The following is a 24,157-nucleotide window of genomic DNA, read 5'->3' on the forward strand; positions in this document are numbered from 1 at the left end:
AATGCTTAAAATAATAGTAAATGCTTTTTGCTGATATAATTCTTTGAATAAACTTGAAGCATTTGACATAATAACCTTAAATCACCCCGGGTCCCACACGTGTAGGCAACGTGACTCTTTTCTATCAGCTTTCGACAGCATTAAAGGCCGCCAGTACATTTCAACAGTTTGACATTTTAAATATTTAAGGGAGAGATTGTAACTAATACGTATAACTTCAACATTTCAAAGAGAGCGTCCAACTTTAAAAGTGGACATTTGGCTGCCGCTGCTGTTTTTCCAATTCATCCATCTAAACTGTCGTGTGTGTGTGTGGCCCGAGGAAACCGATAGAATCTACTGTGTCACTGTTTGGATGCACAGATCACCTGCAGTGGAAAATGTTACTTATGTAAAGCCTGTTTCCTACACAGAAGCTTATAGTGAGCATCTTATATGCAGGTGACATCGCTTAAGTCTCTGTTTCATATTTCCATGGATTATTAAGGGCAGGGTTTTTAGATTAATTAACAAAATAGGGGAAAAAAATTGTGTCACTTGAAACTGTGTCAAAGGGATGGTGGCGCCCTAATTAATGGTCATTCTAGCCCCAGCTTTGAGTTACACAGGAGCTGCCTGTCAAACAGATAACCCTCTTAGAGGAATGTCACCTGCCTCTGTCTCAGGCGTGCAGGTAGTTGCTCGTGCTTGAGAAGTGAATTTACCAACACAGTGCTCAAGGACTATTTGAAGAGCCTGTAAGTAATAACAATTTTTAAAAAAGAAAATGCCTTTATAATATTTCATTTTTCATATTTTGTTTTGGGAACCTTACCCTAGGATGGCAACCTCAAATGTCAAAGGTGAAAAAGTGTCCAAATTTGAGACCTTAAAACTTTTGGAGAAATGCAGAAAGGAAAGAGATGATGCCATGCACAGGGAAAGTGTTCTCAGAGAAAAACTCAGACAGTACGAGTCAAGGCTGCGTTCAACTGAGGCTCTAAAACAGAAACTGAAGACCTTGACCATGGACAACAAGGACCTGAGGAAACAAGTGAAGACTCTTCGTACAGAGATTGGACTTGAGTGCAGCCCTAAGTTCAATGGAAAGACCACTAAGGACATAATCAATGACTTGCATGAAAAGGATCGTGAGTGCAGTTCCCTGTTAGAGAAGGCTGGGAAACTCAGTCTGACTATTGATGATTTGACATCTGAGTTGGCAAATACAGTCACCTCTAAAACACTTTTGGAAGATCAAGTGCAGTCATTGCAGCAAAATCTCAAGGATATGACAAATAATCAACGCCGTCTGCTGAAATTGTGGGAAGACAAGAAGGCCCAGAGGGAACAGCTCGCCCTTCCTGCAATTATCCAGAAACCTGGACAGAAACCAGTTGTCCATAGAGCAATTCAAACAGAGATGTCCGTCAGTTCATCCCAAAAGCTTCCAGTTAATGCATTTGAGACCAAGTCATTCTCTCGTGACAATGACAAAAAGACTGTTTTGGATAAACATAGTTTTACAACTTATGGAAATGGCTATCATCATGACAAGAAAGCTTTCATGCATGATGAAACCAAAGGGATTCAGAACTGACTTGACCCACTGACTGAAAACTCTTAACACTGCATTGAGAAAGTAAAGCAGAGACATTAAAAATACTTGGAGTAATGTTTATATATCTGTAAATGACTCAAAAAGTAAAACAAGATACAATTGAAACATTTTTAAGCTCATTTATGACTGATTTGATTTATTGGTGCCTTGTGTAATTTAATGCAGTGAAAAAGTTGTTGTCATAGTGCTTGTTCAAATGTAACTTAACTTTAAAAAAACAAAAAACTATAACGTATCAGCCCATGCCGTTGAACCAGGCGGGGCTCCATACATAGGCCACTTAGTTTGAATATATGTATATAAGTTTCAGCTGAAAAAGCTCATTTAAATCATAGACTGTAAAATTTAGACCAAACCGTTGTGGCTGTGAGAGTCTGGCAACAGGCAGGAAGATGGACAACTTTTACTAGGGGTCCTTCAGAGGTCCTTTGAATGCATGTGGCGCGATATGGGAAACAGAGGAAAATAGTTTTGACAGCAGGAGAGCCGGAGAGATTATTGTCGCCAGCTGGTTCTCCATTTGTCTAAACAACATGTTTTCTGCAGAGCAAAGTTGTTGGTTTGTCCGTAAGGTGAGTCCCTTTTGTTTAAAATTGTTTTTTCATTCATAAAAAGAATAAATATATGTCGCCGGTGCTAGCGTGCTAGCTCCTAAGTAGCCTGATCTATTTATGCTACCCTCTGAGAGCTAACTTAGCACTTTTCAGCGTTAATTAACACACAAAAAACACATAAAAACAATTTACAGAACAAGAAAGGCAACGATAAAGAAATAAAGAAATCAGGCACACGATTTGAACATATACTGTAGAGGAAAAAAAAGGAAACAGGAGCACGTAAAATGAATAGTATTAACTTACCCCTTAATATGTAGCTGTATGATGAGACTTTGCAAAACATGAACAGAATCAAACAGACATAAATTAAAAAGGGGCGTCTGTTAGTCATTTTACTTATCCAGTAAAATAAATGATTAAATTATTTTTGTGAACGACCATGTCAAAATATGTGAACGTTCTTTCAAAAAATGTGTATGTATGTACATACTCAAAGAGCAGATGGTCAATAGCTTCTACTGCAGAAGATCAGATAATAAAATAATCAATTTCAAACGTACTGTTTTAATGTAAAAAGCTACTGACTGGATAGATATTACGTCAAAGCTTGCAATTTAATTTATCAGGGTTAAAACGACCAAACTTGACTAATTAAAACTCCTTACAATAACGTCTATTACTGCATTTCCCATCATTCAGATTTACATCACAAATATTGGGACTAGGCAAAGTAGCAGCAGGTTTTATGAAGAGAAGTGGTTGAACCACCTTACATACTTTTTTTTTCCTTTTCTTTTACAACCTTTGAAAGTAACGTAACTTTGTCTTTCTTTAAATGACATAGTTTTACCAGCTATTGATCAGTTAATATCATGGCTATAATAATGATTAACTGCACTGTTCAGGTGATTTGTTGGAGAGCTGCGGCCAGTATTGCTTGGGCTGTCCTCTTGTTGCCACCCACCACAGCCGTTTTTGTGATCCTCAGCGGATTCAGTCTTCTCCACCCAATCCAGACGATATCAGGTCAGCCGCTACCTTCAATGTGACATTTGATCGTTAACTCAGTTTTCCTGTTGTAAACTAACTGACTGCACACTGCCTTTGTCCTGCAGAATGTCTGTCCCTCTTAGGGAGTGGAAGTGCCATCTTCTCCCTCATCCTGCTATGCGGAGTGGTCCTCATGGTTGGGTTCCTGAACCTCGAGTATTATACAGGTGAGTGTCAGGAGCAGGAAGTTAAAACAATGCTGCAAAGGTAGATGTCTGACTTTGTCTTTAGGGATGTCCTGTTGTCTTGCAACTGAAGGGTTACTTGAATGTTTTGTTTGACAGCTCATCTGTTTAGTTTATACACTACAGAAAACACTGAGACAGACTGAGATCTCAAGTAAATACATCAAACATCTCAGCCAGGAATAGGAAACAAAGTGCATATGATAACATTTTAATAAGACTACATTATGGACTGAATAAGAACTACATGATAACAATCATCTTTTTTTTATTAATGGAGTAATCAATAGATGTTTTGAAATCAGCCCAGAGGAATCTTAAAAACACCTTTCTTATTTTGATCCATTAGTAAAGTCATTTGTAATGATATGAAACTATGAAAAAGAGAAAAGCAACGAACTCTTTGCTTTTTGAAACTATGATCAAAATGTACGTTTTTTTAATCTAGATAAATGACTAAGATAACCAATTAACTAATTGGCACTGATTTTATTTAATTAGTTGTTTTGGCACTGCTTTAGCACAATCATGAGTTGTTATGATTACTAAAAATGGTTCCAAATTACACTTCTTGTTGTAACAGACATTCAAAGAATGCAGTGTTTAGCAAAATAGTTTTTGTTGTAACTTTGTCATTTTTTCTGTTTCCTTTCAGTCATCCCAACAATCCCATGCTCAAAAATCGCCCTTTTGGGTCAGCTGCTCCACCCTCGTCAGTTTGTTAACTCCTTGGCCCACTGTATCATGGGAATAATCGTGGCCTGGTGTTGTGCCGTCACCATCGGGGGCAGATACGAGACGCTCGGTTACCCTTGTACACAGAGTGATGGGTAAGGAGCTGCCACACACATTATCACATTGAGCTTTACATGCTTCATTAATAGTCTAATTGTCCCAATTTGTTCTCAACATCGACAGCTCCCCTCAGATGTGTCTGAATGAGTATCACCTCATTCTTCTGCTGGCAGGAGCCTTTGTAGGATTTTCTCACAGTCTATTGGGTGTGATCCACAACATGAACTATGTTTCTTTCCACACTGTTCAGGTATGTGATAGGAACTTACTCATTTATCTGTCTGATAATGATGCAAAGACTGAACATTTAGGATCCATTTTTGCCTGAATTGCTCAGTCTCAAATTCACTGACAGTGCCCCTGTCTCTCATTTAGAGTTATCATTCATTGACCTCTACAGTTCTGTGTAAATTTGTTTTTTAGAAAAATGAAAATACAGGCAATGTCCTTTGAATGGCAGTTTATATTAGTGCTGATTATCACCGCTTTCTATTTTTCCTTTAGCAATACAAGTACCTTCGCTTTAAGGGATCCCTTCCTCTGGTGGTGAAGTGCAGTGCCACTCAAGCACTTTACTCTATCAGGAACTACATTATAGTGTATTTATTTTTGGGTAAGTGACCTCTCTTTACAAATTAAACTTCAGAGATAAAGTGTCAGATTTAGTCAGTTAGGTGGACCGCTGATGTGTCCCAACATCTGAAGGAAATTGGACATTTGCTCTCAGAGCTCCCTAAACATTAGATCAAACTGCACAATGACACGTTTAGTGTGTTGGTCAGTTATTGTCGTTCAGCTTCCTTTTTATCACTCCTTTTTCTGCACAGAGTTCCTAAAAGTGATATATAAATAAAATATTATACTTTGATATTAACAGGTTACATTCCAAGGGCATGGATCTGTAAAACGCTCAATCTTCATTTGAACAGGTCAGTGTGGTTTCTGGGTTACATATGACTAAACGAGCATCACTGTAAATGTCTTCCTCACAGTGCGTTTTCATTGAATTGATTTCATACATGTATTTGTGTGGGATCTCGCCCTCCAGCTCTGACAATCCTCTCGACACCATCGCCGGACTGCTGGACTTGTCCCTGTTCTACCACCTGTGGATCAGTGCCACCTTCCTCCTCTGCACATGGTACATCACACTGCTGCTCTTTAGGATCTTTGTCACTGAGGTATGTGTATCTATACATTTATGCAACCCCTTAACACTGCAAAACCCAAAGTCTCACTGTACTTAAATACAAAGGTGACTAAACACTGAGGTGAAGGAGTTTTCTCTGACAAACTATGGTTGTTTCATTGCAGTAACTCCTGGTTTAAATTCTCATTACAGGGGGCGTCAACATTTTTATTTAGATTAGTAGTAATCCCTGGTTTTACTACTCAGACTTTAGCAAAGATTAATGTGGCAACCACCATAAAATAGCACACTTAGTCCAGTTTCTAATAATCCATTCTGAAGGCCAAATCATGTCTGTAATCGGCTTAAAGGTTGAGTGTTGTATTTCAAGGTAAAGACATCACCTCTTTTAATTATTTAGAGACACTAGGGGGCAGTGTTGTCATTGCTTTGAATGTCCATGGACCTGAAGAGCACCAGACTTAATGGGATTTTGTTCAGGTTTTTGTTCAATCCCCCATAATCGTCTTAAGCGAACAGTTAAATTTATGCTTGAGGAGCTTGACTTAAAGGTAATGTTATCTAATGTGTTTTCTGTTGTCTGCAGGTGTACAGTTTTCCTGTGCAGTCATCTTTTACTGATGATATCCACCAGTGTCTTCCAAAAGTTCTTACTGACAAGCATCCAATGATATTGAAGGTAGATAAAACATCCAGTCAGCTTCTTTCAAGTTGCCCCATTTTTGTGTTCCTGCTTATTAAAAAATGTTTGGATTTTGACACGTCTTCCTCCAAATTTTTTAGTTTCTAGCCCTGCAGGACTTGGCTCTGCTGTCTCAACACTCCCCGTCACGACGCTGTGAGGTCTTCAGTCTGAGTCAGCCAGGTGTGTTGTCCTGGCAGAAAAAGGATCCTTGCTTATACTGTTTTTGCTTCTTGTATAGCGACTCTTAAATGTGCAATGTTCTTTTTAAGTAGCTTAAAGCTAAATGTATTTACATTTTTATTTCTGTCTTTCTCAGGTGGCCATCCTCATAACTGGAACGCCATCAGCAAGGAGTGTTTGTCTCTGCTGGCTGATCTGACTCAGAGACTCATAGCCTATCATGATACTATAGCAACCAATGGCAGGGCAAAATCACTATCTACTGGAAGTGAAAGGAAGACTTCATCGGAGACATCAGGTACATTGCTACATACCACTGGTTGATAAGTGAAGACTTGTCAAGAATGAACATTTGATGCAAAGATTCAGACATTTACAGAAGAGTAATTAGAAAATATCTGTCTTTAAAGTTCTGCTAACATATGTGTTTTATATATTTTATGTAGCTGCGAGTGTAGTACAATTTTACACACTGTATTTAAATTACTTTTGTAAGTAGTAATTAGAGGACTAATTACCAGGTAATAGTTATACATTCCATCTGCTATCATGAGAAGTTTTTTTTTTTTTTTTTTGAAGTATGGAGAATGTGTAAAAAATGTAAATGTTGTTGTTTAATGATCATCCTCCTATGTTTTGTATTCCTTTCTTCTTTTAACCTTAAAAGTAACCTCAGGCACAGAGGATCTTATGAGCCCCAGGCCCACTTTACTCATGAAAACACCGGCCTCCGTCTTTGCCCGCTCCATCGTTGGTGGTCCTTCGAGCCCCCTGACGGCACCATTCACCCCTGACCTGAATAGCCCCTTTGCTTCTCCGGGCCTGCGGCGTCTCACCGCTCCAGTAGAACAATGCTCGCCGTGGCACGGATCCGTGCAGAGCCCACACATCATGAGGAGAGCCCCAAAACTCTGGTCCGCCTCCACAGGTGAGGAGCCTACTGAAAGATGAATAGTCACTCAGATCAAACTGACACTTTAAAATCCAATTTTAGACACAGAGATTTGTTAAAAAGATGCTGATGCTGGTCTTTTTTGAAATGAGTAACACACCTCTGGAGCAAATGTTAATTGTTATAGTCATTTTTAGCTTTAAATGTATATATGTTTTTTCAACTTAAATGACTGAACTGAAGTTCAGCTATTGCTAGTAGTTTTGAACTTCTAGCATTCTGGTAGGTGTTATTGTGTCAATGACTCAAATTTAGCACTCAATGTAAATGAATACACATCTGTCAATCCAGCTTTCTTGAAGGTTCACATTTATGATTGAGCCTCTGTCTCGGTGCAGATTCACTGGCCAATGGCAGTCCCCCGTCATCCCCTGCCTCAGTTCCCAGTCCAAAGCAGGAATCCTCCAAACCAAGTCTCCTGGCTCAGTTCCTCCAGAACAGAAAAGAACAGGTACTTCAGCCTCGTCACAAAGGAGCATTACAATGTGTTTGTTAGAATGTCCAGCATTGTGCTTCGGACATAAGAGTTTTCATACTTAACGTTTAGTCGTGCTGGGCTAACATAAGAAGCGTCATACAGAGGACCCTGCATCATCTGATTTTTTTTTTTTATAACTTTCCTAAACCGACGATCAGTCAGTGATACCTGCTTTCCATAGCGACTGGCCAGGTGTGTGCAGGTGGGAAGATGGACAAAGCTCCACTTTCCTCGTTCACAACTCAATCTCACCAAACACTTTTGTGCTGCCAGCATGAGTGTGACTGAAATTAGGACCAAATTCTGAACAGTAGCTGGGGATATGTGTCTTACCTGTATCCTGATTGCTCATCTATTTTTACTAATAATTACTTGTAATTTCTTCATTTGTGTTTAAATTTTCTTGATAAGTTTTTGATAGCAAAACACCTTTGTCCCATTCAGGTTAAAAATTTCTTGGCAAAGCGGGTGCTGATAATGTATTTGTTTAACAAGGTAAGGATGTGTGGCATGTGCAAGCTCTCTCCCTTAGGTGCTGAACACTGTGAGGGGCTCCCTGCATGCTCTCATCTGTAGATTTCCACTTGGTTTCCCCACCCTGCAGCATCACTAATTTATCCATGGTTTTGGGTTTAATTGTGTAGGCATTACTAATGTAGATCCTTCCACCCATCTGTCTGTTACATCCTTGTTAATTATCCTTACTAATTACCTTTTTAAAAGTTTGAATTAAGGTGTCAAGTAATGTGCATAATATAATGTAATAGTACAGTGCACTATTCTATTCATAGAAACTAGTTGGGTCAGTCTTCCTTGCTTTTTGAGGTTTATGTATCTTCCATTAATCACGCATGCATATTGTAGTGTAGTTTCACTAAAACTTATTCATCACTCTAATATAAATGTACATCTGTCTGTTCACTAGAGAACTCCTGCTAGCTAACAGTTTCTCTTGCAGCTCCCAGAAGCCTCCAGTCAAGCTCTGTTTGCAGACAGCCAGGCTCACATCTGGGCTTTAGAGGGTAAGAAGAACTGGTGGACTTTATTTTCATTGGATGTGGATCTTGTGTCCTCTTGATCCAACATGTACATTACTATGTGCTCTAATATCATCCATCCAGGGCTGTCTTACCTTGTTCAAGCCTCTTTCTCAGAAGACCAGTTTGGCGTTGTACAGACTGCATTACCCAACATTCTCAGTTGCATGCTTGTCTTACAAGAGGTAAGCTATTATGATTTACTGTAGCTATCCTGATAATAATAGTGTAGAAACTGTGATTTTAAAAATTTGACTATCAAATTTCATAACTGTATTTGTTGTACTTTACTGAGTGTGTGTGTGTGTGTGTGTGTGTGTGTGTGTGTGTGTGTGTGAATTGGCAACAATCTGTGGTTGAATACAAACTTTGCACTGAACCTTGTCCCTTGAAAACAAAAAATGTGCAAAAAATGTGCAGTGCAAATGAAATTCCACTGTTTAAGAAGCAAATTCATGTGGGTCAGTCAGGCAGAAGGTATTTTATCTTTAACTGGAACATTCACTTATTGTTTAAATGTAACTTAGTCATCGACATTCACTCCATAGATGGAACTTGAACTCTCAAGAGTGCTTTGTCAGTGCAATAACGATGCATTGAGAACATATAAATAAACATATAACAACATTTTTGCTTTGGGTTGTGTGTCCTCTTTGTCTACAGGCAGTAGATCGACACTTCAAGCTGCCTCACGCCTCCAGTAAGCCCGTCAGGTCAACGAGCAGCATGGGAGACTCAACTTACAAAACACTGCGCTTCGCTCTCAGGGCCACACTCAAGACTGCCATCTACAGGATAACAACCACTTTTGGAGATCACTTAAAGTAAGGCTGGGTGTGAATAAAATCAGAACTTTTTTTTTTTTTTTTTTCGTATAATAAAAAAAACATTTCTCATGCTGAGCCTACTAATTCTTGCTGTTTTTCTTTTGTCCTCAGTGCTGTTCAGATGTCTGCAGAGCACCGGAAAAGATTGCAACAGTTTCTGGAGTACAAGGAATAACACAACTGACACTCGGCTCTTGTGCCTTCTGATTCTTATTAGTGTGATTTGTGTGTGCGTGGGTGTGTGTGTGCATGCACATCAGCTTAAGTGAAGGAATGAGTGAAAGCCCATGATAGTGCCTCTTTTAATATTTATGTCTGCACTATGTCGTGGCGGATTGTATTTGATAGGCTAGATCACATCTCTCACACGCATGAGGTGGCAAAGTCCAACTGACAGACTTGAACCAGGTTGGCAGGGGTTATAAAAGACTGTCACCTCCTGCTTTTGGGAAACTTAAACTAGCTGATTGTGTGGATAAGCAGCTCATTCCATGTTTGATTCATTTGTTTCACAAGAGCATATCAAGTAATCACATTTGACTCGTGCTCACTGGGATGAGTTGATAAGGGCTGTCTATAATGAATTATGTATGTTGTTTTTGGTTTCATACTACATCTTCTGTCTGCCTGAATTATATCTATGTGATCTGAAAACATTTTTGCATCAGATGTGAGTGAGAGGGTTGTCAGGAATGTGTTCTGTGTTACGGGAGCTCTTCAGTTTCACAGGTGTTGGGAGAGTGTATTCTGAAAATGTATTTTCTTAGATCTGGTTTTGTTCTAAACACCAGCCTGGAGAACCGGTTTACAGCTGTGCACATCAGCTTAGGTTCGCCAACGAGAAACGATACTGTAATCAGATTTACATCGAGACACCTGTTTTGTACGTTAGCTGATGTTTTTCGTCAGGTTCGTTCATGTGAAATTAAACTGTCATTCATGTGAGATCAAGGATGGAGACTGACTGGTTACATGTGTGGGTAAATATGTTTTGATGGTCACTGCCAACATGCATTGAGTTTAACTTCCCACTCACAACCTATTGAATAAAAACATTATGTAAATAATATTTCCAAGGTTTTCATCATTACTCAGCTGAAGTGAGCACATAGTAAATGCTTTATTATTTTCTTCATCAGAAATGATGCATAGTTCCTCCCAGCACTGTGGTGCTCATTCTGCATATTGATAAAATATTACATCAAGTGACTTATTGCAAGGATTTATGCAAGGGGATATGCAGCTCTACACAGTGCATTTACATGCCCTTAGGCAATCAGGTATATCAAGCTAAACAAAGGCTTGCTGCCAGCTCTTAACATATAAAAGTTTTCAAGTGAAGACCTAGTTGGGTCAAAACATTGACTTTTTTTAGTCCAATAACTTTTTGGGAAGCTAAAATCCAGTGTGTGGACATTACTTCTTTACTTCGTTGACTCAGTTGGCCTGCACCTGTCATAAATACAGGATGGTATGTGCACACAACGACCTCTCTGTTCAACACATTTGGCTCTAATATGTTCTGGATGGTGAATTCCACAAAATAAACTTGAATGAGTCAGCAGAGATTCTGCTCAGAGTCTCATGCCTTTCTCAATGTGCGCAATGGTAACAACTGAAAGGAGGAAAAATATTTGAACATAAAGTAATAATTTGAGTGCTGTCTTAATATTTTATGATGAATGTGATAAACTGTCCAAATCCTGGTGTGCTTCCACAAAGTACTGAATTAAAGGTCTGAATACTTCTATGAGAGAGATTTCTGTTACTGACTTTTAATAAATTTGCATCTAAAAACCTGTTTTCACATTGTCATTATGGGTTATTGAGTGTAGATTGATGCAAAAATGGCAAGTTTATCCATTTAAAATAAAACCTACAATACAATGAAGTGCAAAAAAAATGACAGAAAGTCAGTTATTGAGGGAATGAGACTATATTATCCATTGTTATCAATAAAATATTACCAATCAAAACAAAATAAATCATATTGGTAATGACTGGAAATTGTTGACGTTTCAATTGAGATGCACTGTAGTTGTAATACCATGGGTTTGGAGTTAGTTTTAAAGTCATGACAATGATGTTCATTTATTGATCATTAATACTGACTAGTAACTTGCTTTGCTTTATTTCAAAGATACCAGTGTAACTACTGGATAAACTAAATATATGAATTTCAACACAGAAGGAGACCATAAAATGACAACATCAAGAGCACTGTCTTTTTTGTTTATTGCACGAATTGTACATATTTCCAACTGAACTGGTAGAACGCAATTTTAGGCAGTGGTGGAAAAAAATTGTTCATCAAAAGCCTTATTATGTATACAAGATGCCAAAAATAGCCAGTGGGAAAATCTGGATTCAACTGTTTCAAATGATGGATCAAGATCTATAAAGGAAATACTGATTTTTTTTTCTTGAACAAGAAAGAGATTCAAAACTTCAATACTTGAAATGACAGCGGTTCTGTTCATAACAGAGGGATGTCATTCGTAAAGGAAAAACTGAACACAAATGGTGCCTCAAGTCAACTTTTTTGCTCTGAATTTCAAAAGTACTTTGTCCTCATATAGAATATAAACCTCTGCATCAATACCAATCAAATGTTTTGACATCTTTTTTTTTAAAGTCAAACAGCATTTGCTAAAGTTGATTTTTTTTTTTTTTTTTACAGTTTTAATATATATTTATATATGTACATATAAATTCTACTAACTAGAGTTCTCATAGAAAATGAGAAAAGCTGGACTTTATCGCTCTCACACAACAAATGACTGGCAAGCATAATTGACCCCGATGCCCCCCTGTCCTCCTCTTTGAGCCAATGTTAAAACAGCACAGACAGAGGATTCCTCATGAGCGGTGTGCTGGCCGACCTGGTTCAAACGTTTTATCTGAAAAATATAATTAAGCAATTGATTTGAGACGCTTAAGGAACCACAAAAACAACTGCAGCCCTTTATCACTCCTATCTCAATTGGCTCATGGGCAGCGTTTCAATTGCAATTTGATCCAGGTCGGTTCTGGCTCTAAAAAAAAAAAAAATCACACAGTCCCCCACCAGAGCCCATAATCAGTCCTTATATCCTATGCACATGCTGAACACCTGCTATCTCTGCATTTTTATGTTCACTGAAAGAGGTGAACTGGAGATTTCCTGTCAAAGACAGATGCCAGGATGGAAGGAGGAGGAAAAGGCTGGTGGAAGCAAAAGAAACCTCCTTCCTTTTGGCTGGAGTTCAGTCAAGAAACGCTCAAGTGCAAAAAATATCCCCCCACTCAAAACAACAACAACAAAAGAAAAAATCAACTAAATTTCACTGTGGATTTTTCCAATGAGAGATACAAGCATCGTACAAGACAACGGCCCTTCCCCCCTGAAAATCACATACTTAGTGCACGTTTTTGTCTGTGTCTCAAACTAAAGCATCCCTGATTCAAAGTGCACCCAGTAGTGAGGGGAGGGTGATGGAAAAGAGGAGGGGAGGGAGTAGCTGAGGGCAGCATGTAGGGTGGTGCAGCATGTAGAGATTTAGTAGTCCTCGGAGAGCAAACGTGTGATAAATGCGACTAGCTGCTCAAGCTTCAGGGCCAGAAATCAGTATGAGAGACTGGGGGGTGATGCGGTGAGGGCCACTGGGGGGGGAGTTTCCCTCTCAAAGTTCAAATCTTAAAGGAAGTCACATTTCGGGGATGGTTTGAGGGTTGCGATTCTAGGCCCTTCCTCCCTGCGGAACCCCTCTTCTTCAGCACAGAAAGGTCGAGGTGGAGAGCAAGAGGTGTGTTACTAAGAGAGAGGGGGACAGATTGTGTGCTGGTGATGTATAGCTTACTACAGGGTGCGTAAAAGTGGAGGTGCTTGTTGCCATACACGCACAGTACATCTTTCCGGGGCTAGGTAGAGCAAATAGATAATGTATGGACACACAGGGGGCCTCCAAGTTATTTATAGGGATGTAAGCACTCACTAGACCTCTTCATACAACTGTCAAAAAAAAAAAAATCAGGATTCTGGAAGCGTGTATGCACTCTGTAGTCTGCCTTTTCACACTTGTAACTGCTGGGAAACCAGGCGTTAAGCATCTCTTGTCACTCTGCCTCAACAGTATGTTTAAGTAAATGTATGTGTTTATATGTGTGAGTATGTGTGTGTAAAAATAAACCAAAAAAAAAAAGAAAAAAAAAAACAAGTCTGTGGCTCATCAGTGTTTGATTGTGCCAGTGTGTCAATAGTGCTTGCCTATGTGCATCAATTCAAGGGCAATAAAGTGTGTGTGTATATGTATGTATGCATGTATATGTGTGTGTGTGTGTGTGTGTGTGTATGTATGTATGTGTGTGGCTCAGGAGGACATGCACTGGACATGGTCTGGACCTCCTTCCTCTTCATCAGAGGAATCTGGAGAGCTCCAGGACTCATCCGTGTCTGCGTCTGCACCCTCACGGCGGGCCTGGATCGAGACAGGGGAGAAGAGAACAGAGAAAAATAAGAATGAGACTGTTCGGGCTTCAACAGCAAGCAAACATCTCGCCACCTTGGTCTTTAAAGTTGGAAAGCGTACTGTGCATTTTCAGCACAAAATTACAAACAAATCCACACTGGAATGCAAATTTCTCTACATTTCATTCCAGGAGACCCTGCCTCCAGATGACCATAGCGATAACAAATTTTTATGTTCATGTTGCTCTCTTGACCAACAACACATTTACCTCCATGACACTGACTAAACATACTTGGTGGATGCTGAGTTTATAACAATAATCTCTTACAAATTTGATTCACAGACAACTCCTCCATCATAGAGGAGCATAAAAGAGGAAAAACCGTATAGGCAAAAAATGTCATATGTGCGTGACACACAACCTGAAGTTTTCTTGTTAACAAACCAAAGTTGTGTTTACATTTAGTGTTTTTCACCGGTGTGTATCCCTCAGGCCTAACATGGTGAATGCATTTCCTTCCTCATAAAATATTTGCAAAGCCAACTGTTTTATTCATTTTAAATTGTTCATTGTTCACATCCATGTTTGCTACCTTGCAGTCTTTGCAGGTGCGTAGTTAAGCTTTGCACATTACTGCCACCAACTGCCAATAAGCGGAATAGCGCTGCTAGTGGTCAAATATTGCACATGGTATCTTTAATTGAATGTAGTCACCAGTAACATCATCAGTAACAGCTTACTTGTGACCTCCAACTGAACAGTGACCCAATAAACTGTAATTCAAGCTAAGACCAACTGTGTTCTACCAAAGCCTCTCGCTAACTTCTCAAGGTCTGGTGTATTTGTCTGAGAGCTCACCCTCGGGGGCCGTCTGTTTCTCATGTGTCTCATCAGGAACCACAACAGCTGGGTGTCGTACTGGTCGCCGTGCCGCATGCTGTCCTCATCGCGCTCCCGCTTGTTTTTCTTCATCACCTTGACAAACACAACAAACCATTTATTACAGGTGTGAATGTGGGGAACAAGAGTATACGCGCTCTGCCAACACGTCCCTGATACGAAATCGCATTACTCTTCCTTGATTTCTCATAACAAAGTTATTACAACCCAAAAAATAGACTCCTGAACTGCCTCATGTCTCACTGTAATATATGTAACATAATCGGTTCTGCTAATTAGGTCATGGCCTAACATTTCTTTTACCTTCGTGGTCTTAGTTTTTGTAGTTTTGGCCATCTTTTCTATCACATTATGATAACACCTTATTATTAGTCAATTAATCAATTAGTTGCCAATTATTAAACACATCGCCACCCATTTTGATCATCGACTGATCCTTTTGAGTCATTTTTTAAAGAAAAAAAAGTCAAAATTCCCTGATTCCAGCTTCTTAAATGTGTAATTGATTATACTTTTTAATCACTGCATTTATGAGATGTATGATGTATAGTAATGTTGAATTATTTGGCACTGTACAGCAGCAGCACTGTGTGTCCAAGGCAAATTTCCCTGTAGGACAATAAAGTCTTATCTTAATATTTTCTGTATTCTTCAGTTTTCTCTGATAATAAACTGAACATCTTTGGGTTGTGGACTGTTGGTCAGGACAAAAGCAGACATTTGAGGACATCATTTTGGGCTTTGGGAAACGGTGGACGACATTTTTTCTCCATTTTCTAACATTTTGTTGACCAAACAGCTAATCAATTAATCAAGAAAATAATCGACAGATTAATTGATGATGAAAATAAGTGTTAGTTGTAGCCCTACACTACACATAGCTTTACAACAACATGAGCAGTCAGTCAACTATTCAGAAAAAACTAGACACAAAAGCAAATGTAAGAATTAAAACTTCCATAACAAGCCACTTTAAACATCTGTGACAATGCAGAGCCACCATTAAATATCAAAATATCTGTCCAATCCACAGCTGTGCACACAGTCTCCACAATTAAGCTAGAGCAGAGTAAAAAGTAAAACGTTAGAATAGAACATAATACCTCTTTTAAGCCCTTGAGTCCTGTGGGGGTCTCGGCAGTGGGGGCCCACAGCTTGATATCATGATCCAGGCCACTGGTGGCCATTCCTGGCAGATGAGGATGTGGCTCCAAACAGTTCACCTGTAGTTGACAACGGTGGAGGGAAAGACTGAGATTAAAGTATAAAGATGAAAGGAGACTTCACAAAGAATATCCTTGGGGTGAATGTCTCGGCAGCAAAAAGCTAACTCTGCTGTCAAAGAAGATATACAACAGATAACAGCTTCATTTAGTAAAACCAGGACATAGAATAGTGAATTTCTGTCACAATCAAATATTAAACAACACTAGTAACACAACCAGCTATCAATGTGTTTGTCCAGCTTTTCCTAAGTCATCTTTGAACCCAACAAAAATATATATTCTTCTCTCCATCTTTGACTCACCACTCCTCCTCTGTCTCCCTCCATAAACTGGACGATGCGAGCAGAGTACTTGTCCCACAAGTAAATGTGTCCACAGTCACTGCCACTGACCACAAACTCACTGCAGGGCCCGTAGAAGTTCACACCCTTCACTGTGAGAAAGAGGTGGTACAATGTCAGTCCGTCTGCCCAAAATTTCTCTTTACAGCGTAGATGTACAGTAGTTTAAGAAGAAATGTCCCAATACATATAAAGCTATAAAAGGCACTTCTTATTGTAATAAATTACTGCTGTAATTGGGAACTGAATTGAACACCTGTGGCATTATTGCGGTGTCCCTTATATCTCCTGCGATAGTCTGCCCCGTCACTGTGGTTGGAGTCAAACAGGTAGATGTCCTCGTCGTTGTAGCTGGCCAGGAGCTCTGACAGATGAAAAAAAAAAATTAACACTTAATGATGACTGTTGAGGATTATTACCAGCTAGACATGACTCAAACTGTTGTGTTTAATTTCCCTTTATGCATTTTACTACTCATAAATGATTCAAACAAGCTCAGCTAAATTGTTAATCTAAGAAAAATATATATTAATTTGACTTTAAATTCCTCTGACTGGCCCTACACCTGAACTTACTGGTGTTATGAAAAGGTTAATGCACACTGATGATTTTTTATTGAGGGAGAATAGAGCTGAACCTATTTGAGTGACGCTGATATTGCATGGTACTTGCATCATGATGGCTGGGAATGGCAGGAAGTATCAGCATTTTTAAAAGGCACAGAAACAAGCCTCATCATTTTCAATATTTCCAAAACATTACTGAATGAGCAATTAGAAGATGCAGTCTGCTCAAATTGAATTCAAACCTACATTTCTAATTGGATTAAGGGAGGGTTTTGATGGAAATTACATAATGCCATAGAGATGTTAAATTATATCTGTACACACTGCATGCAAGCTGCTTCATTTCTTTCATTTTGTTGTGCTTCTGATAAGAAAATGTAAGACAATTGTTTTTAAGAATATGTCAGTTTCTTTCTTTTCATGCTTAGTGTTTTGTTTTTTTGTTTTTTTTTTACCTGTGCCATCGTGGCTGTACACGAGGCAGGTTATGTTGGTTTTGGACTCGCTGGATACCAGATGTGAAGGACAAAACTTTTTCAGTACACCGTTATTATCGTTCTCATTAATCTTCCTCTGGTCATAGATCCTAAAGAGAGTAGAAGAAACAGTAAGAAAAGAAAAAAGTAGTGAGGAGTTAGAGTATACCCAAGATATATTTATAGATGATATCAAACATTATTATACTTTTCTACAAGATTCTGTTTGCATTATTAGTAAAATAATTACTGCAAGCTGGTTCCTACCTCACATACTGATCTCTCCCGCCCACAGCAAAGTGGTGTGTCTTTGCTGGGTTGACAAAGATGGTGTACAGCCCCACTTTTTTGTCACCCTCCTTTACAACCACCAGCTTACTGCCACACAAAGATAAGGAGACACAAAGGAAAAACCGGTCTTAGCAGCGGCGAGGGAAAAAGTTTAGAAATCATGATGACGTATGGCAAAGACAGGAAAACTAGCAAAGAGGAACATGTTCAAACGTGGAAGTTCATCAACATTGACTAAGAAACAGGATATTTGCATGACAACTCAAAACTATGGCTTAAAAATAGTTGTATCAACACCTCAACAAAAATCAAAAATACTGAGGTTCAAAAGTGTGGTGCACCAGCAGTCCGTTTTGAAATTCTGAAGAAAATCTTCTATCTGACCTAACTAACTAACAAAATACAAACTTGATAAACCCCAGCAACGGTATCACTCACTTGGCGGGACGATCTAGACGCAGGTCAATACCAAACACAACAGCATCCTCTCCAGCAGACAGAAAGGAGCAGGGGGAATCTGGCTCGAGGGCCAGCTGAAATTAAAATATACCAAACACACACACACACACAAAAATGAGAAACAGTGTACTTCAACTTCAAGACAACAGAGCAATCAAAACAAAAACAATCACCTTATGTGCTGCCCCTTTGTGCTGTGCTACCCGCTTGGTGTTCTTGCAGCGCTGGGTGGCAGAGAGCTCAGCCACTCTGATCTGACCATCTCTAGCACACATGGCCAAGGTGGAGTCTCCGCTGTGAGGCAGGAACTTTGCCTGTGCACACAGTGGGCAGGGAGAAAACTGATTTTAAGTTTCTGACCACAATATACATTGATTACTCACTCACAGTCACTTCAATCTACAGTTTTTACAACTTCAGATGGATTTAATTTACCATTAATCAATTGCAAACCTGAGTTATTCAGAGATCAGAGAAATATTTTGAAAGACAAATGAGAAATTTATTCTGTTGTGATCCCATCCCTGCATTACAATCTGATTCTTTGCTTTCCCTCACCTGAAAGACATTGCTCTTGTGGCCGCTATCAAACTCCAGCTCAGCACGACGGATGGCCCAGTCCCAGATCACCACTCGCAGGTCATCGCTGCCTGATGCCAGGCGTGTGCCTGAGGGGTTGAAGTGCAATGTGTTGACGCAGCCCGTGTGCCTCTCCAGTCGGCCCTGGAGCTCCAGCCTCTGCACGAGTCCGCGGGCTCCACACACACGCCTCACAAACTGGTGTGAGTCCCTTCCGATCTCTCTGGAGCGCAGCGAGGGTACTGCCCGCCATATGGGCCCACGCAGATCACGGAGCTCTGCTCCCAGCCATGCCTCCATAGCCTCATCGTCATCTTCCTCATCTTTCTGTTCTTCGTCCTCCTCCTCATCCTCATCCTCATCAGAGCTGGAGGAGTGGTTGTTGCCACCGCCGGGTCTGTTTCTCTTTCTAGCTGCCCTTTTCCCACCATCTTTTTCCTTTGCCCTCTCTCGTCTGCCTCCCTCACTCTCTCTTTCTCCATCTTCAGTCAGGGAGTAGAGGCCGCTGCCATCCATGCTGTCCGTGTCCTCTTCCTCCTCTCCCTCTTGGTTTGCTCCTGTCTCTCCTTCCACATCTGGCATAGGCTTGTCTCCAGACGCCTCTCTTGTTTCTTTGGGACCTACAGAAATAGGGAAGGCCAGAGCCACGGAGAAGGTTATGACATTACTGTCTCACTGGGAGATTTAATAAAAGGTGTGCAATGGCAGCTCACGTTTTATGTAAACTTCATCAATGTTAAGTCATATTAGGCGGCATACAAAACAGAAAATTAAACTACAACAATGTAAGGAATAGCAGAGTAACACAGCAGTAAAGATCAACAAACACATTTAAAATATGTGCATAATGAAGTAAAATAATTAGGCAAAGTTTCTACCAGACATAACAATATTAGCAACATAAGGTTTTTTTTAAAGAGCTGTTAAACTAGTAGGGTGGGATTACCATCCTGGGAAGACTGTGTTTGACCCTCTTTGCTTCCAGAGGCATCTCCTTCCTTGTGTTGATCTTCTCCTGGTTCTTTTTCTTCAGACCCACCTAGTAAAACCACAGATGCTCTGTGAATAACTGGCATAGATGAGGAGCATAGAGTTTGCACACTTATATTCAGTATAAATAGTCTAGTTATTGTCTGGCACTGGTCCTTTACCGTTAAGCACTGTGGATTTGCTGTCAGCCTCTGCCATTCTGTCTCTTTTGTCCTACGTCGACCAGAGGGAGAACCTATGAGTATCACACACAAAACAAATATTTAGGTTGGCTTTTGGCTAAATTCACAAATGCACAAATTAAGATTAAACAACTTGTACGCATAAGTCAACCGACATCATTGCTTGCACGTCGGACATAGTGCCGAGGGGCGTAAGTTAACAGTTAGCTCCGTAGCTCCCAAACTAAGAACCAGGCTAATTTTACAACCTATCTAGAGACGCTAGTAACGGCATAAACAAAAAAAATCGCTTGCTAGCTGGCTCACAGGCCTGACTAATGCCCTATTTTCCTTTGTGATGTTTAATACTGCATTGTCTTCTGCAAAATAACGAGTGCTCTACTACCTGACACTGTTATTGACATGAGCTAAAGCTAACTAGCATGTACCAGGCTAGCAAATATCGAAACTAAAATACTGCTCTCGGCTCTGGTTAACAGCTGGTTGTCAAAACACCGAGCAAGCAGCTAGCATTGCTTGCAGTGGCTAACTAGCATAGCTAGCGTTACCTCTACTCGAAGGCCCGACGAGGCGTACTTCTTAGTTTAGTCCTAATCTTTACTGCAGATTGATTTTCCCCTCCTCACAACTTAGCAATTGAGCTAAGTGCCTCGACTAAGAATTCTCTGACGGAAAACACACGACATTAGGAATGCGTGCATAAAGCTTTTTGGTAAAAGACAGACTATATAAACAGGCTCTTGCTGCGTTCAAACAAGGTTGACTGCTCTGTTTATGTTTTGACGGTTCAGCTTCTGTTTTTTGTAGTTCCATTTCCGGTGTCGTGCTCGCTTTTTTTCTTTTTTTCACCGGAAGTTTGCAGAACAGAAATATTATTATTATTATTGTTATAATTGTTATTATTATTGTTATTGTTATTATTATTATTATTATTATTATTATTATTAGTAGTAGTAGTAGTAGTAGTAGTAGTGTCATTATTATCATCATTATTATTATTATGATAATTATAATATAATTATAATAATTATAACAGCATTCATAATAATGACAATAATAAGAGAATTATGATGATGATGATAATAATAATAATAATATATCACCAGACTGTTTCTAGAATGGAGATCAAAGCATGACTAGTATTTTCAATACTCAAACAAATTCCTCATTCATTCATCTTTTAGTGTCACTTTGGAGTTTGAAAATGGGCTACTGCTGGGCCCCTGCTGGATCCCCCATTCTTCCATATCTCTGAGGTCTGGAAGGCCAAATCTGTGGTTGGCAGTGGCAGAGAGGAGGATGAGGGACAAGATCAGTGCCATCCTTGACAAACCCCTCTCACCCGTTGTATGGTAAACTGTGGCAGATGGGCAGCTCATTCAGTCACAGACTAATTCCACCAAAGAGCAAGACAGTGCGCTTCCATCAGACTGTACTAGAACTGTGACAACAGGATAAAACAGCTGTGAAGGCCCACCACCATCATCAACTCGATCCCACCCCACACACTCCTTCATCCTCCAGAACTCTTGACTTGACTATTGTACACAAACTGACTTTTACACACAGACTACAATACACAGAAATATAGCTGGCCTGTGTAGATAACACTACTACGACTACTACTACTACTACTACTACTACCACTACTACTACTACTATTGCATAAGTTCACCTATATAACATATACATATATAATTAGCTACACCTACCAGAACCATTACTTCTGCAGATATTTTGCACAACTTTTTTATTTTCTTATTTTTACAATCCACAAGTCAGGTCATGTATGTAGCCTAAGTATTATAATGTCTATAATGTATATAGATTGAATTCTATTTACATGACTTCTTATTTTGTTTGTATTTATTACTTCTAGTTCTTATCCGTTTCATTGTTTCTTGCAATGCTTTAACATGCAAATTTCCCCTCTGGGGATCAACAAAGTCTTATCTGATTAGTGTGTACATATTTTCTATGCTGGAATGTTACCTGTCTCAAGGTTTGCTGTGAGGAAATTGAGTAAACACTGTAATTTAGGGATATGCAACATATTCGCACAAGCCTGAATAAAAAAGGTCTTAAAAGTAGACACAGGACCATATGTAGGCAATATAGCAGGACTTGTCTTAAGGCCCATATCATGTCAATTAATATTTTTCTTCAGTGGTGCATATACCCGAACTAATCTTAGATTAAAGTTAGAAATTAGATTAGCATAAATATGGGCAGTGATTTAGAGGTCTTGTACCAGGCATGTTCTGGGACCTCAGGGCAGTTGCCTGTCTTGCCCAGTTGGCAATGCAGCCTTGATTTTCTTCAAGCATTATTTATTTTACTACCTTCACTACTAATTTTTTCCCACTTTCCATTAATAATGTCTGATCAACCAGTTCTCATCTAACTTCAGCTCTGAGACAATTCACAACATGCCAATTTCAGCAACTGCTATGTTGAAATTAGACCAGGTGCCAGTTTTTTGTTGTGTTTGTGCAAGGAGTGCTCTTACGCATCTTACCCCAGAGATTGAACAATTTATTTTTAGGGAAACCGCATGATATTGTAGACACCGTCAGAAGGCTGCTGTTATTAGGTGGGTATATGTATTGCATAAGTGATGTAATATTTGTATTTAAGTAATTAAGAGAGCAAATTCTACTGTAATACAAGTTGAAATGCATGAGTCTGATCAATGTCCAAGGAAACATCTGGCTCCCTCACACAGGCTGAGACGAGATGGGATCCCTCGGCTTCCTTCCTGTGTTTATGTCATGAGCTTAATGACAGCGATCTACATTAAATCCCACGGCAGGAGGATGTTTCGCTGTCACTGTCAGATCCCTTTTTCTCTTTTCTCTCTGGTTATGCTTATACTGAAACATAGCAGCATACACTAGAAAGACCTCAGATTACAGTCACCTGTCAAAGCTCCTTTAATCCACATGGAATGTCAGCTGAGAGTGGGAGACTATGAGGGGAAAGGATTACTCTGCACATACAGTTTCTCATATAACATAGCCTATGGGGATGAGTGAATAAAAATACTGAAACGAGGAGGTGATTAATCAGACAATATATTAATTGCTAAAAACTTCAACAATCACTTCACTCATTTATCAAGCAAAATTGTCAAATATTTGCTGGCTTCAGCTTCTCAAATGTGAGGATGTGCTAATTTTATCTACTTTATATCATTATAAATTGAATATGTTTGAGTTTTGGACTGTTGCACAGACAAATCAAATACTTTAAAGATGGCCCCTGCAGCTCTGGAAACTTGTAATGGACATCAACACAAACTGCAGCTTTAGAAATGACCGGAATTAATTGACCCCTTTCTGACAGTGTCAAAAAACCCCACTAGTAACTTCATTAGATTCTGCAGGTGAGCTCAGCTGATTTCTTAAGTATTTTAAAGGAATTTATAATCATTTTAGAATGTTATTTTTTTCAGTTAGGACCACCTCTGTGGAAATACTACAGAAGAAGGAAGGGGAAGTTCATACAGACCGAGGGGGTTTCACTGCAGACAGCCCAGCTGTGAGCTGCGGAGCGCTCATAAGCTGCAGAAGCTCTCTCTGTCCTCCAGAGGCGATGCTGGAGTTTGCAGAGACGAGCGGACGGCGCTGACGGCTCTATCATGCCGTTCACAGGTTTAAAATAGGGACAAAGTTGTTTTTTTTTTGTTTGTTTTTTTTACATTTGGCATTAAACTGCTGGTTTCCGACAACATGGAGTACTGGAGGCAGTGCGCGACGTGGCTTATCAGCTGCAAAGTGCTGCCAGCAAACCACCGGGTAACTGCGGACACGGCGCAGGTGTTCGACTTGGCGCAAACCCTGCGGGACGGGGTGCTCCTTTGCCAGCTGCTGAACAACTTGAGACCTCACACCATCAACCTGAAGGAGATCAATCTCAGGCCACAGATGTCACAGGTACACTGCCAATGTCTGCGCTGTTGTCAAACACAACTTGCGATTCTAACATGTGCAGAGAAACTGCTAAAAAAATGTCCACATTAATGTAGACAGACATAACATGCAATTACAGCAGACATGTAGTGTTGACAGTCAAATTGTCAGACGTCCAGAGTCACATTAGCTATGTATGCTTAACCTACACAGGCTGTAAATAGTAGTAGCTTATGCATCAAGTAGGTAGAGTGTTGCTTTTCAAGAAATGACTGAAGGAGATAAAAATAC

At 39.7% G+C, this 24,157-nt stretch overlaps 4 protein-coding genes across 8 annotated transcripts in view; 3 read left to right on the forward strand and 1 right to left on the reverse strand.

Annotated features, from left to right (window-relative positions):
• The first annotated feature begins 364 nt into the window (after positions 1-364).
• zgc:113691 (uncharacterized protein LOC503529 homolog) lies at positions 365-1,920 on the forward strand. The gene is made up of 2 exons (XM_042428559.1): positions 365-737; positions 820-1,920. Exon 2 carries the CDS (start codon positions 821-823, stop codon positions 1,577-1,579), a length of 759 nt encoding a protein of 252 aa, XP_042284493.1. The 5' UTR covers positions 365-737; position 820; the 3' UTR covers positions 1,580-1,920.
• Positions 1,921-2,032: 112 nt separating this feature from the next.
• On the forward strand, positions 2,033-10,565 carry ndc1 (NDC1 transmembrane nucleoporin). 2 transcript variants are annotated; one of them, XM_042428539.1, is made up of 18 exons: positions 2,033-2,172; positions 3,063-3,183; positions 3,273-3,374; positions 4,048-4,222; positions 4,311-4,437; positions 4,692-4,800; positions 5,065-5,116; positions 5,236-5,368; positions 5,924-6,016; positions 6,121-6,202; positions 6,339-6,500; positions 6,870-7,130; positions 7,493-7,605; positions 8,077-8,127; positions 8,591-8,654; positions 8,754-8,854; positions 9,333-9,493; positions 9,608-10,565. In XM_042428539.1, the coding sequence occupies exons 1-18, from the start codon at positions 2,134-2,136 to the stop codon at positions 9,669-9,671; spliced, it is 2,010 nt and encodes a 669-aa protein (XP_042284473.1). In that variant the 5' UTR covers positions 2,033-2,133; the 3' UTR covers positions 9,672-10,565. The 2 variants fall into 2 exon arrangements, with proteins under 2 accessions (XP_042284473.1, XP_042284475.1); XM_042428541.1 differs by lacking the exon at positions 8,077-8,127.
• A 1,149-nt stretch (positions 10,566-11,714) lies between these two features.
• dcaf8 (DDB1 and CUL4 associated factor 8) lies at positions 11,715-20,773 on the reverse strand. Of its 3 annotated transcripts, none has more exons than XM_042428542.1 (13): positions 20,504-20,773; positions 19,935-20,008; positions 19,730-19,822; positions 18,763-19,403; positions 18,378-18,518; positions 18,184-18,278; positions 17,722-17,832; positions 17,434-17,564; positions 16,669-16,776; positions 16,374-16,504; positions 15,949-16,068; positions 14,804-14,920; positions 11,715-13,953 (listed from the first exon to the last, which is right to left on the reverse strand). In XM_042428542.1, the coding sequence occupies exons 2-13, from the start codon at positions 19,969-19,971 to the stop codon at positions 13,846-13,848; spliced, it is 1,833 nt and encodes a 610-aa protein (XP_042284476.1). In that variant the 5' UTR covers positions 19,972-20,008; positions 20,504-20,773; the 3' UTR covers positions 11,715-13,845. The 3 variants fall into 3 exon arrangements, with proteins under 3 accessions (XP_042284476.1, XP_042284478.1, XP_042284477.1); XM_042428544.1 differs by lacking the exon at positions 20,504-20,773 and adding an exon at positions 20,341-20,431; XM_042428543.1 differs by lacking the exon at positions 20,504-20,773 and adding an exon at positions 20,111-20,274.
• A 2,696-nt stretch (positions 20,774-23,469) lies between these two features.
• The window catches only part of LOC121908500 (guanine nucleotide exchange factor VAV3-like), a 49,186-nt gene continuing 48,498 nt past the window's right edge, over positions 23,470-24,157 (forward strand). For both annotated transcript variants that reach the window (XM_042428561.1, XM_042428563.1), the window contains exon 1: positions 23,470-23,890. In XM_042428561.1, coding sequence (XP_042284495.1) covers positions 23,687-23,890 — 204 coding nt within the window. In that variant the 5' untranslated portion in view covers positions 23,470-23,686. The remainder of the gene's footprint in view (positions 23,891-24,157) is intronic.

This window comes from Thunnus maccoyii, chromosome 12 (assembly GCF_910596095.1).
Source record: "Thunnus maccoyii chromosome 12, fThuMac1.1, whole genome shotgun sequence".
Taxonomy (NCBI): Eukaryota; Metazoa; Chordata; class Actinopteri; order Scombriformes; family Scombridae; genus Thunnus; species Thunnus maccoyii.